Source organism: Balaenoptera borealis (genome assembly GCF_965194805.1).
Source record: "Balaenoptera borealis genome assembly, chromosome: 4".
NCBI classification, from domain to species: domain Eukaryota; kingdom Metazoa; phylum Chordata; class Mammalia; order Artiodactyla; family Balaenopteridae; genus Balaenoptera; species Balaenoptera borealis.
This window is the reverse complement of record NC_138861.1, coordinates 61,692,454-61,708,655: the sequence shown is the minus strand read 5'-3', so window position 1 is coordinate 61,708,655 and position 16,202 is coordinate 61,692,454. Positions and strand designations below refer to the sequence as shown.

Sequence of the window (16,202 nt, the reverse complement as noted above, 5' to 3'; positions counted from 1 at the left end):
GTGTATATGCCCAGCAGTGGGATTGCTGGGTCACATGGTAGTTCTATTTTTAGTTTTTTAAGGAACCTCCATACTGTTCCCCATAGTAGCTGTATCAATTTACATCCCCACCAACAGTGCAAGAGGGTTCCCTTTTCTCCACACCCTCTCCAGCATTTACTGTTTGCAGATTTTGTGATGATGGCCATTCTGACTGGTGTTAAGGTGATACCTCATTATAGTTTTGATTTGCATTTCTCTAATAATGAGTGATGTTGAGCATTTTTTCTTGTGTCTGTTGGCCATCTGTATGTCTTCTTTGGAGAAATGTCTATTTAGGGCTTCTGCCCATTTTTGGATTGGGTTGTTTGTTTTTTTGATATTGAGCTACATGAGCTGTTTGTATACTTTGGAGATTAATCCTTTGTCCATTGCTTCATTTGCAAATATTTTCTCCCATTATGAGGGCTGTCTTTTCATCTTCTTTATGGTTTCCTTTGCTGTGCAAAAGCTTTTAAGTTTAATTAGGTTCCATTTGTTTATTTTTGTTTTTATTCTCATTACTCTAGGAGGTGTGTCAAAAAAGATCTTGTGGGCTTCCCTGGTGGCGCAGCGGTTGAGAGTCTGCCTGCCAATGCAGGGGACACGGGTTCGGGCCCTGGTCTGGGAAGATCCCACATGCCATGGAGCAACTGGGCCCGTGAGCCACAATTGCTGAGCCTGTGCGTCTGGAGCCTGTGCTCCGCAGCGGGAGGGGCCGCGATAGTGAGAGGCCCACGCACCGCGATGAAGAGTGGCCCCCGCTTGCCGCAACTGGAGAAAGCCCTCGCACAGAAATGAAGACCCAACACAGCCATAAGTAAATATATAAATAAAAAAAAAAAAAAAAAAAAGATCTTGCTGTGATTTATGTCAAAGAGTGTTCTGCCTATGTTTTCCTCTAAGAATTTTATAGTGTCTGGCCTTACATTTAGAGAAAACCATAATTCAAAAAGACACATGCACCCAATGTTCATTGCAGCACTGTTTACAATAGCCAGGACATGGAAACAACCTAAATGTCCATCAACAGAGGAATGGATAAAAGAAGATGTGGTACATATATACAATGGAATATTACTCAGCCATAAAAAGTAATGAAATTGGGTCATTTGTAGAGACGTGGATGGACCTAGAGTCTGTCATACAGAGTGAAGTAAGTCAGAAAGAGAAAAAGAAATATCGTATATTAATGCATATATGTGGAATCTGAAAAAATTGGTATAGACGATCTTATTTACAAAGCAGAAAGAGAGACACGAACATAGAGAACAAATGTATGGATACCAAGGGGGAAAGGGGTGGTGGTGGGATGAATTGGGAGATTGGGATTGACATATATACACTACTGATACTATGTGTAAAATAGATTACTAATGATAACCTACTGTATAGCACAGGGAATTCTACTCAATGCTCTGTGGTGACCTAAATGGGAAAGAAATCCAAAAATGAGGGGATATATGTATACATATAGCTGATTCACTTTGCTGTACAATAGGAACTAATGCAACATTGTAAAGTAACTATACCACAATAAAAATTTAAAATATAGAGACTCTTTTGTTGTATGTATTATAATTCATTATTATCATTTTTTTTTTTTTTTTTTGCTCATATTATCTCAGATTTGGCAATTGGAAGCTACTTTAGTTTGGGTCTACAACAGGGTTCTTAACCTAGATGAGTTTCAGGTGGGCTTTGTTTTTCTTAAATGCTAAGTGCTATTTTCCCCTTAAGTACGATTTTCATGGTTTGCCTCAAATTCATAAATAAATCCAAGACTCTAAAAAAATTCAAAACCATTGTTCTTAGCTACTAATACATACATTATGACTGCTGTATTATTTTGATTAGTTGGAGTTTTGAGGTTTGAGGTGATGATTATGGACCAGGTCAGAAAATTAAGAAAAGAGTAAAAGTCAGCAGTATTTTCTTCATTCCTGCAAGTCACTATGATGTTACACAGTAGTTACCATTATAGCCTACTTTTTTGAGTGGCCCATCTGAAGCGTTAATGAGTACATATGTCTTCAATTCTCATCACAAAGTGTCCTTCGAATATATTTTTGAAAACTGTGTACTGATGACTATTAACATAAATGTTGAAGTGACGTGGAATTAAAATGGGAGCCAGAGACAAAACCAGTCTGGCCCTGCAACTAGGTACTTGACACTAGGTAAGTAACCTAACAATTATACTCAATCTCCATGATCTTCAAAAAGGAAATGTTAGAGAGGATCACCTCTATTGTTTCCTCCTGAGTTCTAAAGTGTGATTCTATGCTAGGACATATCAATGGTAACTTTTACCTAAAGGACCTCTGGCAGAGAGAACAAATGGCTGAAAAGACAAACACATTAGAAAACAGACTTTTATTATAGTAAATCACACTAAACTGATTTCTTAGAAGGAGCTTCATGAATCTTGCTTGAGTTATAGGACATTAGACTTCAGCGATGAAAAATTTATATGATAGAATTAGTCTTTGAAATTCTACTTTCTTTTGTTCTTGATTATTAAATAGCCTTCCACCTCGCCTTTTATGATTGTAAGTCAAGACCATTTTAAAACTTTTTAGGGCATTTCCTCCTTTTACCTTCAGAATATTGCCAGGAACCATTCTTTTCCATCATATACTAAGAAAGAAGACATGGTACCTATTCCTTTCATTTCACTGGTTTTCCTCTCAGCAAGGTTTATGTTTTCCCCTGCAGCAGTTAAGACATATCCCATAGAAAAGAAATAGTATAAGGGCATAAAGCCCTTGAGTTAGTAATTAACAAGTCAAAAGACTTTAAAAAGAAAACTATATTCAGCTTGAGAAAAAGTTCTTACCAGCCTAGAATACTCAGAGTTCAGTAAGCTGAGCTTCACGGTAGCTCAGATAACAAATTTCTGCCAACAGTATTTGGCTATCAAGATAAAAAGAAAAACAAAATTTGGGGGAAATTTCCAGGATAGTCTAATTACTTACATTTTTCATTCTAAGGAATTTCATTTCTATTTCTTTATTGTCAAAGATTTCCCCCCCGTTCTCTCCTCTCAGTTCTTGTCGTTTATTGTCCTACTGTGATTTTTAACTAGGGGTGTTCATCAAAATTACCCATTATGCTTGAAAAACAATTACTCTTAAGTCTGTATCCCAAACACTCCTGATTTGGTAGCTTTTTCTTGATTCTGCAGCTTTTTTCTTACAGTTCATGATTCATCAGACCGGACCACTGTTTCTCCAGTTTTTTGCCTGGTTCTCTTCCTCACAGAATGCCTATATCTCTGCCTACATGATATGTCAGAGATGCTTTCCCTAACTTCCTATTCAAAATAGTCCCTCCTTCTCTCTCCTCAACAATATCCCTTTACTCTTATCTATATTTCTTCTTGGCAGTTATTACTACCAAATATTACACATTTATTTCTTCTTTTGACTATTACTTGTCTCCTAGTCCAAGCACCAAGAGGGCAGAGAATTTCTATTGTGTTCATTGGGATATTTATACCCTACGTCTAAGGTAGGCCTTGCCCATAGTAGGCAATGGATCAACATTTTTAGAAGGAGATATGCTCCACAGCTGAGAACCACTTTCCCAGCAAGTCAGCAATGTTACAAAATAGTAAAACGAAAATCTCTCAGTATAACAAGATACGACACGAGTTCCTAAAAAAGACTTACTATATATCACATATCTTTTATTTGAAATATAAAAAGCTTCTCAAGAGTCTAAGAATGGGCGTTAGTCATGCTCTTTTAAAATATATTCATATCTGTTTACTTTTTCTTTATAGATGAGTCTGGGAGAAATTTCGAGATCTACAAAAAGGAAGAGTTAAAAATAAAAGGAGATGCAAGGCAACGGACAATTCTCGCCTTCACTGATTCATTCACAAAGGAGCTGCGGGATGGGTGGAGGGCATCTCTCCGCTCTTAAGGAGTCACATCAAAATCATCTGGGGCCTGTTCAGACTTGTTCACTTGACCCTTGAGCCCCCAGAGAAAAGTGCTAATTTAGTGAGCTGTCTTTCCAGTGTCCAAATCCCCAGATTCGCACAACAAATCACCTATGGAACTTTACCACATTCATACGCGCAGTCACCACTATCACTAGGCAATATGGCCCTAAAACAAAACATATTTGTGTCAAAGAGGTGGCAAGTAGTATGGCTAATCTAAAACAGCAGATAAACCAAAGCTATTTAATATTACTCGTGGCATATAATATATTGTGTTTTAAGTGCTTTCCTTGGTTACGCTTAAACTATGATTAATCTGAGTTAAAATTAAATATAACGAATTTTCTAAACAAGTTTCACCTCCCAATAACCCTACCTCCTCCTCCTTCTACCTTGTTAAAGCAGAGGCAATCATTTATTCTCTCACAGTTTCCATGGGTCAGGAATTTGGAAGCAAAACTTGGCTGGGTGATTCTAGCTTGGTTTTTCTCATGAAGTCAAAGTCAGATATCAGCTGGGGCTGTTCAACTGAAGGCTTGACCGGGGTCAAAAGATATAAGGATTCCACTTTTGTTTTTCATTTTATTATCTTTTAAAGCCACTTTACTGAGGTATGATTGACATGTAAAAACTGTACATATTTAATGTATATAACTCAATGAGTTTGGGGATAAATACACACCCACGAAACGAACATCACCATCAAGACCGTAGACATATCCATCACCTCCCAAAGTTTCCTCCTGCTCCTTTATTATTAATTAATTTTTTTGTGGTAAGAACACCTAACATAGTATCTACCCTCCTAGAAAATTATAAGTATACAATATAGTATTGTAAGCTATAGGCACTATGCTACATAGTAGATCTCCAGAACTTGTTTTGTGTAATTGAAACTTTGTACTCTGTGACCATCTCCTCCTCATTTTCCTACTCCCTCTGCTCCCTGGCAATTATCATTCTAGTCTCTGCTTCTATAAGTTTGAATATTTTAGATTCCACATATAACTGAGATTATGCAGTATTTGTCTTTTTGTGTCTGGCTTATTTCATTTAGCATAATGGCCTCCAATTCCATCCATGTTGTTGACAGTAGCAGGATTTTCTTCTCTTTAAGGCGGAATAATATTCCATTTTGTGTATAAACCTCATTTTCTTTATTCATTCATCCATGGATTGACAATTAGGTTGTTTTCATATCTTGGATTTCACCTTTAAGGTGGCTTACCTGTACAGATGGCAAAGTGATGCTGGCTATTGGCCAGAGGTATCAGTTTTTCTTCACATGAGCCTCTCCACAGAGATGCTTGAGTGTTCTCACAGCATGGCAGCTGCTTTCCCCCAAGACCTATTTCTGCCCTAAACACTGGGGTAGAGTTTTTTTCTTCTACCCTTCCCCTAGACGCAACGGGTCTTTGTCTATTCCCTGGACACAACAGGCTTTGTTGCACCTCCTCCAGCAGTGTAAGACTCTTACTTTTTGGAGAAAATGGTCCCAGGAAGGGAGCAAGGCTTTGTGCCTGCCCCCCTCTCCAGGTTATTCTTGACAATGAAACCAGCTCAGTGAGGTCTGCATCCCTTTCTCTCCAGATTCTGATCCAGGCTCATCAGTGGCAAAAGGGAACAGGGTTCATGAGATTGGGGGCTGAGATGGGGCTCCATCCCAGGCTCCATACATCACCCTGAGCAAATCCCTTGGTGTTTTCTGCTCTGAGAGTCTGGGAAAATCAGGGGCATCAAATGGGGGTGGGAGGCTGTGCTCCTTGTTTAGATCTCCCACAACAGTTGAGCTAATGTCAACTGGCCATCTGCTAAGCACCTTCTCAGTTCTAGACATGCTATGTTCACACTCTTCTTTCTTCTTTTGAACTCTCCTGTGAGCACAGGACTGCTATCCCCATCTCACTGGTGAGGAAACTGAGGCATTGAGATGTTGCTACTTGTATCTACAAGGCCTCTCACCTTGGGCAGGCTTAGACCCAAGATTGTCTTGCCTTTCCTCTATAGTCTGCAGCCTCCTACACATTTACAGGTGTTTAAAATAAAGGATGCAGCTCAGGAACAGCCAAATGGAAGAGATGCATAAGGCAAGGTCTTGGGGGAGGGGTACGGGGCTTCCATGCTCTTTCCAGGCTTTCACCCTCCCAGCACTGTGATGTGTTCACCAACACAGAAGCTCCACCTTGTCTTCTTCTGATGGTTACCATCGCCACATTATCATTATCTGAGACTCTTTTACAAACTTCAAATAATTTTAAAAATTTACCTCAATTTTATTGACATTTTAAAGCCTCTGTTTCCTCTAGAAAAAAAAGATAATAATAATTCCCATCTTGCAATATACTTGAAAAAAATATAGACACGCAATAAATGCTAATTTACTTCCTAAACACTGCTTTCATTATATTGTTAGGCTGATTAAAGCCTTCATTTGTCATTTATATCCTCTTATTTCAAGTCCAAAGTTTCTGCCTCTCAAGATTGTTCACAATCTACCTCTATGTTATTTACACTCATTTGTTCATTTATCCATTCTTTCACTAAACATATGTTTAACATTTAATAATTTAAGAACGCTTTTCAAGATAAGAAAGTATGACATAAAATATGAGCATCCCTTTGAAAAGGAGTTCAGTTTAAATTAAAGAGACAACCATGAAGCAAATCACTGGGATCTCAAAGTACTCCCTTGGTTCAGGAACTATGTGGCAAATATCACCTGGGTTTTGATATGGAGACTATATTTGACTATCAGGTAAACTAAAAGAAGAGTGTATTTGCTGACTAGTTAACTAAGGTAAAGGTACCAAAGGAGACTAATGGAAACTGTGCTTTTCCTCTACCATGGGGACACGTTTCTCCCCATATCAATGCAAGGAAATACACTTTTTGCTGTCAATTTTCTTCTACAGTTTCTGTCTGAACCTATGTGGCATGTAAAGAAAGCCTCTGTGTTTGTGTAGGGCTTGAGTTTGGTGAGCCATGATTTTAGATAACCATGGGAAGTCATAAAATGGCTAGCGTAGGAGTTAATAATTATTCCAACATCGTTACGGAAAAAACCCAATTTTCTTGGCTTCAAATTTCCATGAGGTAGTTTCATTAGAATATCATTATTGGTCTTCTTCATGCCTCCAACTCTTATTTAATTGATCAATTTGAGATACGGCATACTCATCTCAGTGTTGTAGATCTAACAGTCTACAATAGGGCAATGGCGGGGGGGGGGCGGGGAGGAAAGAAAGAGATTCAGTCTTCTATCTGTCATGCTTAAAGCTCTCTACCTGTCCTATAAAGGAAACCTGAAATTATCCAGTCAGATAGAGATGGGGGGTTGTGAGTAAGACTGTCTAATTTAGAACAAGGTTTCTAAACCTTAGCACTGTTGACGTTTTAGACTGGATAATTCATGTTCCTTTATTGTGTCGGGCTGCCCTTGTGTCGTACATGGTTTAGCAGCATCCCTGGCGTCTCCTACCAGTGGCAGGAGCATCCCTTCCCAGTTACGGCAACCAAAAATGTCTCCAAACATTGCCAAATATCCCTGATGGAAGGGGCTGGGACAAAGTGCTCTCCGCTGAGAATCACTGATGTAGAATAAGAAAAATCTTTGTGGCTGTAAATTTAAGTCATGTGCAATTCAGCTCTTATAAATAATAAAACTATTTATTCTCCATCTGTCTGTTCACCATGTCTATCTTTCAGTTGGCTCTAAACTTGGGAAGGGAAGGGGGCACTGTTATTATTATCTCCTCAAGACCTCTACCTACATTAATTACTTCAGATGCAATGAACTTATTAAGTCTGAAAAATTATTTTCTCTTTTCCAGTTCCATTCTCTGATGCTCAGTTAGCTTTAGAATAATTTCTAGTATTTGAGCCAGAGACTCAGCCTATTACTTAACCTATTTAATGGTATTAAAAACAAAAGTCCTTTTTCGATGGTTATAAAACCAAAACCGCAGCACTTTGGTTATTCCTTGACACCTAAGCTTACTGTCTGGTGAATATACTATATTCATTTCTACTTTCTTGTCAATGGAGTCTACCTAGAAATCCTTTACAATTCCATGTGCCCTTTAAAAAACTAAAGAAAACAAATGAAAAAAACCCCTAAAACAAAGCCCTAAAGACCCAATTTAACCTCCAGCTTCCTGATGAATTAGAGAATTAGTGAACATCTTGTATAGTCTTTCAATTTTATGAATATAGAAACTAAACCCCAGGAAGGGACATGACTATCTAAGGTCACAAAGTCAACCAGGAACAGAGCTAGAGGTAACACCTCTGTCTCCTGTAAGTCCCAATTTAATACTCTCAACACTTCACAACTCGATGACTGTTGCTCCCTCTAAAGTCTTGAAGAATTTATAATGCAGTGCCTCCCGATATATCTTAACAATAGCATGCCTTTTATCGCTCAACCTTTGCATTTTTTTGCACCTTTTTTTATCCTTGACTAAATTATAAGTACTGTGAGGCCAAGGACCATATTGAGTCTCTGTTGCATTACTCCAAGAGCCTCCTGTAGGTCTGAGCACGCCTTAGGGTCTAGATCTATCCTGATTGACTGCCTCTCTAGTGGTAGGAGAAAGCAGCCCAGGGGCACAATGCATAATGCAAGTAAAAACAGCATCTCTACAGGAATTTGTTTTCTGCGTGATAATCAGTCTTCATAATGGGAATTAGTGCCAATGAACAAATAAAAATGTGTCTGAGTTTCTATACTCATTTTCCATTTCACAGAGACATGGTATATGTAGAATTTTACACATTGGCAACTCAATGAACAAAATATATTTTTAATATATTGGCTTCAGTATTAGGATGAATAAACTCATGATAAATAAAACTAATAATTTTTCTTCTCCAGTATAATTGTTGGAAATCTAACTTTAAGCATGGAAAAAAAGAAGGCAAAATACCCAAAGAATTACATTAAAAGTCAAAAACTGAAAGAGAGAATAGGCTTAGGTGCTAAATTTGCCAGATCAATATAATATGTATTTTACAATTTTAGAAAATAAAACATATAAAATAGAGTATACTACAATCTCAATTATCTTTTAGAAGTAGATGATTTATATATTATTTCTCCTCAACTGCTCTCTGCCAGTTCACAAGGAAAAAAAGAACACCAGTTTGAGGATACTGACTAAATTTCTTCTGGACAAGAGTAAGGCTAATAAAGAAGACATAAAGAACAAATTTAAAAAGAATCGTTTATAACTTCCAGGGCAGCACTGTGTCAAGAGCTGACTGTGCTTTGTACATATATTACCTTCAATTGTAATGCTGAAAAACATTACTCTATTCAAAAGCTCTAACAACAAGCATCCACACAGAGTTAGCAGGCCTAAATAATTCCTCATCACCCTGGGATGCAAAATGATGCTGGAAAGAACTATCTTGTATGTTAAATATGTAGATCAATATTTGAATTGAATGCAGTTATGGACACATTTTGGATGTGAGGCGCAGTCATGGGAGACCTCACAGAGGTTTCCAAAAGACTCTAGCAAAACAGGGGAAGTGAATTAAAAGATCAAAAAAACCTCAAAAAGGAGTCACTACTCACAATGTTCATCAGGGTGAGGAGGTAGTTTTGGACGTGCTCTTTGCCATGGAAACGGACCACAGAGTCATCCACTCCCAGCAGCACCTCGATGTTGTAATCGTTTTCTCCCGCGTGTCTGCGTCGTCTCATGGCTTCATTCAGCTGCTGGTCAACGCTGCTGTAAACAGTACCTAGATCATCAAGGCCTTCCAGATCCGATTCTATTAAGAAACAAAAGGAACCCAGGCATTTCAGTTTCCCCAATGGGCCTTCTAGTAACTTCTTACAAAAAAAGATCTTCTTGGGGGCCTATGATTATCATCCATAGTCACCAGGATGTAGCTTTTCAGTTTATTCCTTAAATAATGTGCACATGCATGTGTTCAGATAGACCTCCTATAAATTCAACACAGAACAGCAACACGGAGGGCAAAATAATATTACTGCATAGAAAGCAGTGCCACCAGCCAGACCGAGTGTTCCAGGAGGAACAGAGTATTTAGTCTTCCTCCAGCTGTATCCTCAGGGCAGAGCCAAAGTGTGCAGAACATACGCGGGCTAAGTAGCTATTAAATAAACGGAGACTATAAATTTAAAGTTCACAGATTGATAAGTTTACAGTGGTTAAGTTACTTTAATTATGGAGTGTGGAATTTGTATCACATAAATCTAAATTGCTTCTTTTTCAAGTAGCCTTAACTTAAAAATCAAATTATAGCATGGCAACACAACAAATAGCATTTAGTGGTATGATTATCAGTGACCGTATATTACTTTATTTCTTATGAGTGTGGTTTTCTAGTGAATGCCACTAGGCAGACAGTATAGGTCTTCCACATTTGTACTGGCCATCTTCTGGATAGCAGGCCATTTCGATAGCTGTATATCTGAATCCGTGAGATACCAAAGTAAAAAATCAGTCAGAAAATTACCTATAACAGAAGAATATAAAAGTATAAGCTATTTTATGCTGTGGAAGGAATTTAATTATTTTTACTTTCCAAGCAGATATACATATACATAGATACAGAGAGATATACAGATATCTATGTACATACATATCTCTAGATCATCTATCTATCTATCTATCTATCTATCTACCTGCTTGCTATCTATCTATCTACCTGCTATCTATCTATCTGCTATTTATCTATCTACCTATCTATCTACCTATCTGTCTATCTATCTACCTGGAGAGAAAGAGAGTGAGAGGCATTCTCAGGTTCTAGTTATCTAGATTTTCTAATTACCTAGATTCAGATTACCATAGTTTTCGTGAAGAAAATGCTTTGGTGAATTAAAAAATAAAATATGTTATTTGAATACTAAAATAAAAGATATTAATCAAAACTGCCAGTACAGAACTAAAAGAATATGCATTCCCATTTCAAATATATAAAACCTGGAAAGGATTTTATTTTACATACTGTCTTGATGACTAAAACAATCACATATCTAAAAACAAGTTTGACAGAACCAATTTTGACTCATGCTTTATATGGAGGCTTATTTAATGTTGTACTGAGGCCTGTAAGCCATTTGAAGCAGTGTCTGGCATTAATGAATAGGCATTTTCCTCTCCATCTTTGTGGTGTTAGTAAAGTTGCAGGGGAAAAAGCAGTGTCTCTTGGTCAAGAAGATTGATGACCAAGCCCTAGCCACATAGGACTAGAAGTAACAGAAGTACAGATCTCACTCATACCCTTTCCACTTTTAAAAAATATAGAGAAACACCAGCACCCTCCCCTACAAGTATGGGCACAGCCTCTGAATATGACTACTCAGGTTTGAAAGCTATACTGTAATTTACTTTGAGCCAAGGCCAAATGCTAGATCATTAACTGGGATTTTTCTGCTCATCAGGGAATCACATTGGCTCTACAATACGTAAATAACTCTCACCACCATCCACATCAAACAGAAAGCTTTCCTCAAAAGTTGTTTTTAAGAGCTGTAAACCCACACTGAGGGCAAGAGACTACACCTGCAAACAGCTTTACTATTCAACCTCAGTCCCTTCACACACTTGAGAATTTGAAAGGTTGTGATAGCTAGCGTACAAATAGGAAATTCATACATGAGCTCCCAGTTCTAAAAATGGCTCTTTTTGGCAGAACTGTCAGTGGCAGTATCCAATGGAAATATACTAGAAATGTCATCATGTCATTAAGTCTGATGCATGAATGAAGAAGGCTGAATACTTATTTCAGAAGGACAGTTCATCTTGCTCTAAGATACCTTTGGTTTGGCCTTTGCATCCCTCCTTAAATAGGTGGTTTTTTGGTAAGAGAATCTATTTTTTCATTGCATGAGGAACCTGAGAAGGAAGAAGGACGTCTTTTTCTTTCAACCATTGCTTTTATTCAATCAAGAATACTTCTTACATTTAGGTCTTTAATCCATTTTGAGTTTATTTTTGTGTATGGTGTTAGGGTGTGTTCTAAGTTCATTATTTTACATGTAGCTGTCCAGTTTTCCCAGCACCACTTATTGAAGAGGCTGTCTTTTATCCACTGTATATTCTTGCCTCCTTTATCAAAAATAAGGTGACCGTACGTGCATGGGTTTATCTCTGGACTTTCTATCCTGTTCCATTGATCTATATTTCTGTTTCTGTGCCAGTGTCATACTGTCTTGATTACTGTAGCTTTGTAGTATAGTCTGAAGTCAGGGAGCTTGATTCCTCCAGCTCCGTTTTTCTTTCTCAAAATTGCTTTGGCTATTTGGGGTCTTTTGTGTTTCCATACAAATTGTGAAATTTTTTGTTCTAGTTCTGTGAAAAATGCCATTGGTAGTTCGATAGGGATTATACTGAATCTGTAGATTGCTTTGGGTAGTATAATCATTTTCACAATGTTGATTCTTCCAATCCAAGAACATAGTATATCTCTCCAAAGAAGATATACAGATTGCCAAAAAACACATGAAAGGATGCTCAACATCACTAATCATTAGAGAAATGCAAATCAAAACTACAATGAGTTATCACCTCACACCAGTCAGAATGGTCATCATCAAAAAATCTACAAACAATAAATGCTGGAGAGGGTGTGAATAAAAGGGAACCCTCTTGCACTGTTGGTGGGAATGTAAATTGATATGCAGAACAGTGGAGAACTATCACTATGGAGAACAGTATGGAGATTCCTTAAAAAACTAAAAATAGAACTACCAGATGACCCAGCAATCCCACTACTGGGTATATACTCTGAGAAAACCATAATTCAAAAAGAGTCATGTACCACAATGCTCATTGCAGCTCTATTTACAATAGCCAGGACATGGAAGCAACCTAAGCATCCATTGACAGATGAATGGATAAAGAAGATGTGACACATATATACAATGGAATATTACTCAGCCATAAAAAGAAATGAAATTGAGTTATTTGTTGTGAGGTGGATGGACCTAGAGTCTGTCATACAGAGTGAGGTAAGTCAGAAAGAGAAAAACAAATACCGTGTGCTAACACATATATATGGAATATAAAAAAAAAATTCTGAAGAACCTAGGGGCAGGACAGGAATAAAGATGTAGACATAGAGAATGGACTTGAGGACACGGAGAGTGGGAAGGGTAAGCTGGCACGAAGGTAGAGAGTGGCACTGACATATATACACTACCAAATGTAAAATAGCTAGCTAGCAGGAAGCAGCCGCATAGCACAGGGAGATCAGCTCGGTGCTTTGTGACCACCTAGAGGGGTGGGATAGGGAGGGTGGGAGGGAGACACAAGAGGGAGGAGATATGGGGATATATGTATATGTATAGCTGATTCACTTTGTTATACAGCAGAAACTAACACAACATTGTAAAGCAATTATACTCCAATAAAGATGTTTAAAAAAAAAAAAAAGAATACTTCTGTCCCTATTTCCTCCTGTGCCATACAGTGTTCTTTTCTGTGATTCCTAAAGTGGGCAATGTCAAACTTTTCAAAAAAAGACAGTGGTTGAATAACCTCTGGCACTTTTTATTTATATACATTCCTATTAATTACAAATAGTTCTGAGGCTGTGAAATATCTTCATTCATAATGAATTTTTTCCAGTATACATACTTTACGATATAATGATCACAAGCTTTGTAATCAGATATACCTGGCTTCAAATCCTGGCAGTGTCGCATCCTAGAAGTGTGATTTTACTTAAGATGCCTAACCTCTCTGAGTCTCAGTTTTCTCATTTGTAAAATGGGATAATAATACCTACTTTGCAGAGTTGTTGTGATTATATAATTAATGTTAGTAAAAACACTGTATACAGTGCTTAGATATAAGTGCTCAACAAATTGTATTTACTGCTATTACTATTACTATGATGATGATTATGATGCTGCTGCTGATTTCCCACTAAGAGAAGTTTTCTACACCTTTTAAAGCTTCCTACATTTTATTTTATATGTCACATGTCAAATGGCTATAGTTCTTTTAAAATAGAGGTGAAAAAAAATCTGGAATTAATAAAGGAAAATCTGAATTGCTGATAATTTTAGAAAGAATGAGGGTAACAATGTCTCATGCAGACCACAAAGTAGATAAAGCAGAGAAGAATCTGGGATGTTGCTTTCAGTTAAAATTAGGATTAAATCCAATGAGACAAACTTGCTTAGTAGATTAAAAATCTAACATCAAATTGGAAAGAGCTTATAGATGGCACTGATCTTCACTCAGTGCATATTTATTGAGTACCCACTCAATAAATGGTAGATCCTGAGAAGATTAAGAACTCTTTAGTTGTTAACTCTGGGAACCACATGGTTGCACCAGATTTACATTCAGAACGAACCTGAATTTGTATCATGTAGTCACAATTATATTGGCTTAAATCACTTCCACAAGTTCTACTTTAAACAGACCTAATCAGGGCATTAGAACATGCCTTTTAGTAATAGTTCACACCTTTATAAAGCTTCAGAGTTGAAAAGCAGGCACACACTTTGACAAAATGTGTGTAATTCTAATTCTGTGTCTAATTCTACCATTCTCTCTGCGCCCCCGTTAGTATAGGAATAAGAACACTTTAAGGTGAATATCATGTTAATCATGTCCAAACACTCCCTATCAGATCTGTTTTCTGCTTTAAGGACTGAGGAATCACAGCGAAGTCAATAGGCAAGTTCAAGAAGTGAAAGCAGAGTGACATTTTGTGTTGGGTGTTGCAAACTATGGATCTCTGTGACACACTGTTGGCATGCTGCTAAGTAAGTGCATTCAAGGTGATTTGAAAGGCTGTGGCTGAGTTGGACAGCAGAGATTGATTGATGTGATAACAGAATTAGCAGGAAAACTGAGCATCTTAAAATATATCAATCAGGGCTTCCCTGGTGGCGCAGTGGTTGAGCATCTGCCTGCCAATGCAGGGGGCACGGGTTCGAGCCCTGGTCTGGGAAGATCCCACATGCCGCGGAGCAGCTGGGCCCGTGAGCCACAATTACTGAGCCTGCGCGTCTGGAGCCTGTGCTCCACAATAAGAGAGGCCGCGATAGTGAGAGGCCCGCGCGCCGCGATGAGGAGTGGCCCCCACTTACCGCAACTAGAGAAAGCCCTCGCACAGAAACGAAGACCCAACACAGCCATACATATATACATACATACATACATAAAAAGAATGTAAGCAGACAAGAATAGCATTAAAAAAAAAATATATATATATATATATATATATATATATATATATATATATATCAATCAATAAATAAGGCCTTGCAATAAGTATAGTGTGCTACTATTCCCCATGCTTCTTTCCAAAAAGCTGATGCTTAGGGTACTTTTCAAGCTTCACAGAAATATCAAAGGCAATCCCCTTAGCACTTAGAGTGAGTTTTATGTTTTTCAAACTATTTGGGAAATGTATGTTTTTGAAACTTACCTTAGAAGTTTCTGATGAGAATTAATTAATATTTTGGAAACATTTTGATTGTACCCTTTTTTGTACCCCGTAGCTTCCCAATGGCTGTAAAGGCACTTTCAGAAAAAGAATGATTTTACTATAAAGCCTGTTTTTACAGAAAATATGAAATGTTTGGGGACAAACAGGTGACCAATCAAGTCACAGTAAATATATTTTTAGAGTTAAAAGATAGGGGCTTCCCTGGTGGTGCAGTGGTTGAGAATCTGCCTGCTAATGCAGGGGACACGGGTTCGAGCCCTTGTCTGGGAAGATCCCACATGCCGCAGAGCAACTGGGCCCGTGAGCCACAATTACTGAGCCTGCGCGTCTGGAGCCTGTGCTCCGCAACAAGAGAGGTCGCGATAGTGAGAGGCCCGCGCACCGCGATGAAGAGTGGCCCCTGCTTGCCACAACTAGAGAAAGTCCTCACACAGAAACGAAGACCCAACACAGCCATAAATAAATAAATTATTTAATGAATTAAAAAAAAACAAAAACAAAAACAAAAAGATAGGATATAGTGTTAAATCAGAATTTTGAACTTACCAAATAGATAAAGTAGAATATAATTTGTTTTGCTAATTATAACACTTGGGCCTAAGACATTTTCAGGATGGAATATGGCATGTTTACATGCTTAATTACATTTACAGGAAATCTAAGTGTAGATTGGTGAAATCACTTCCTACCCCAGAAAAAATTCCTATCGTTAAAAAATGACAGGAGACAAACTTAAAACTGGAAAGGTACAAGTTCTGATCAAATTCTGAAACTGATACAAATA

The 16,202-nt window shown here is 37.8% G+C and overlaps 1 protein-coding gene across 5 annotated transcripts in view; it reads right to left on the bottom strand.

Moving 5' to 3' along the window:
- Positions 1 to 16,202, bottom strand: part of ADAMTS3 (ADAM metallopeptidase with thrombospondin type 1 motif 3) — a 291,386-nt gene that overhangs the window by 65,989 nt on the left and 209,195 nt on the right. For all 5 annotated transcript variants that reach the window (XM_082390069.1, XM_082390073.1, XM_082390072.1 and 2 more), the window contains exon 5: positions 9,549 to 9,748. In XM_082390069.1, the coding sequence (XP_082246195.1) occupies positions 9,549 to 9,748 (200 nt within the window). The remainder of the gene's footprint in view (positions 1 to 9,548; positions 9,749 to 16,202) is intronic.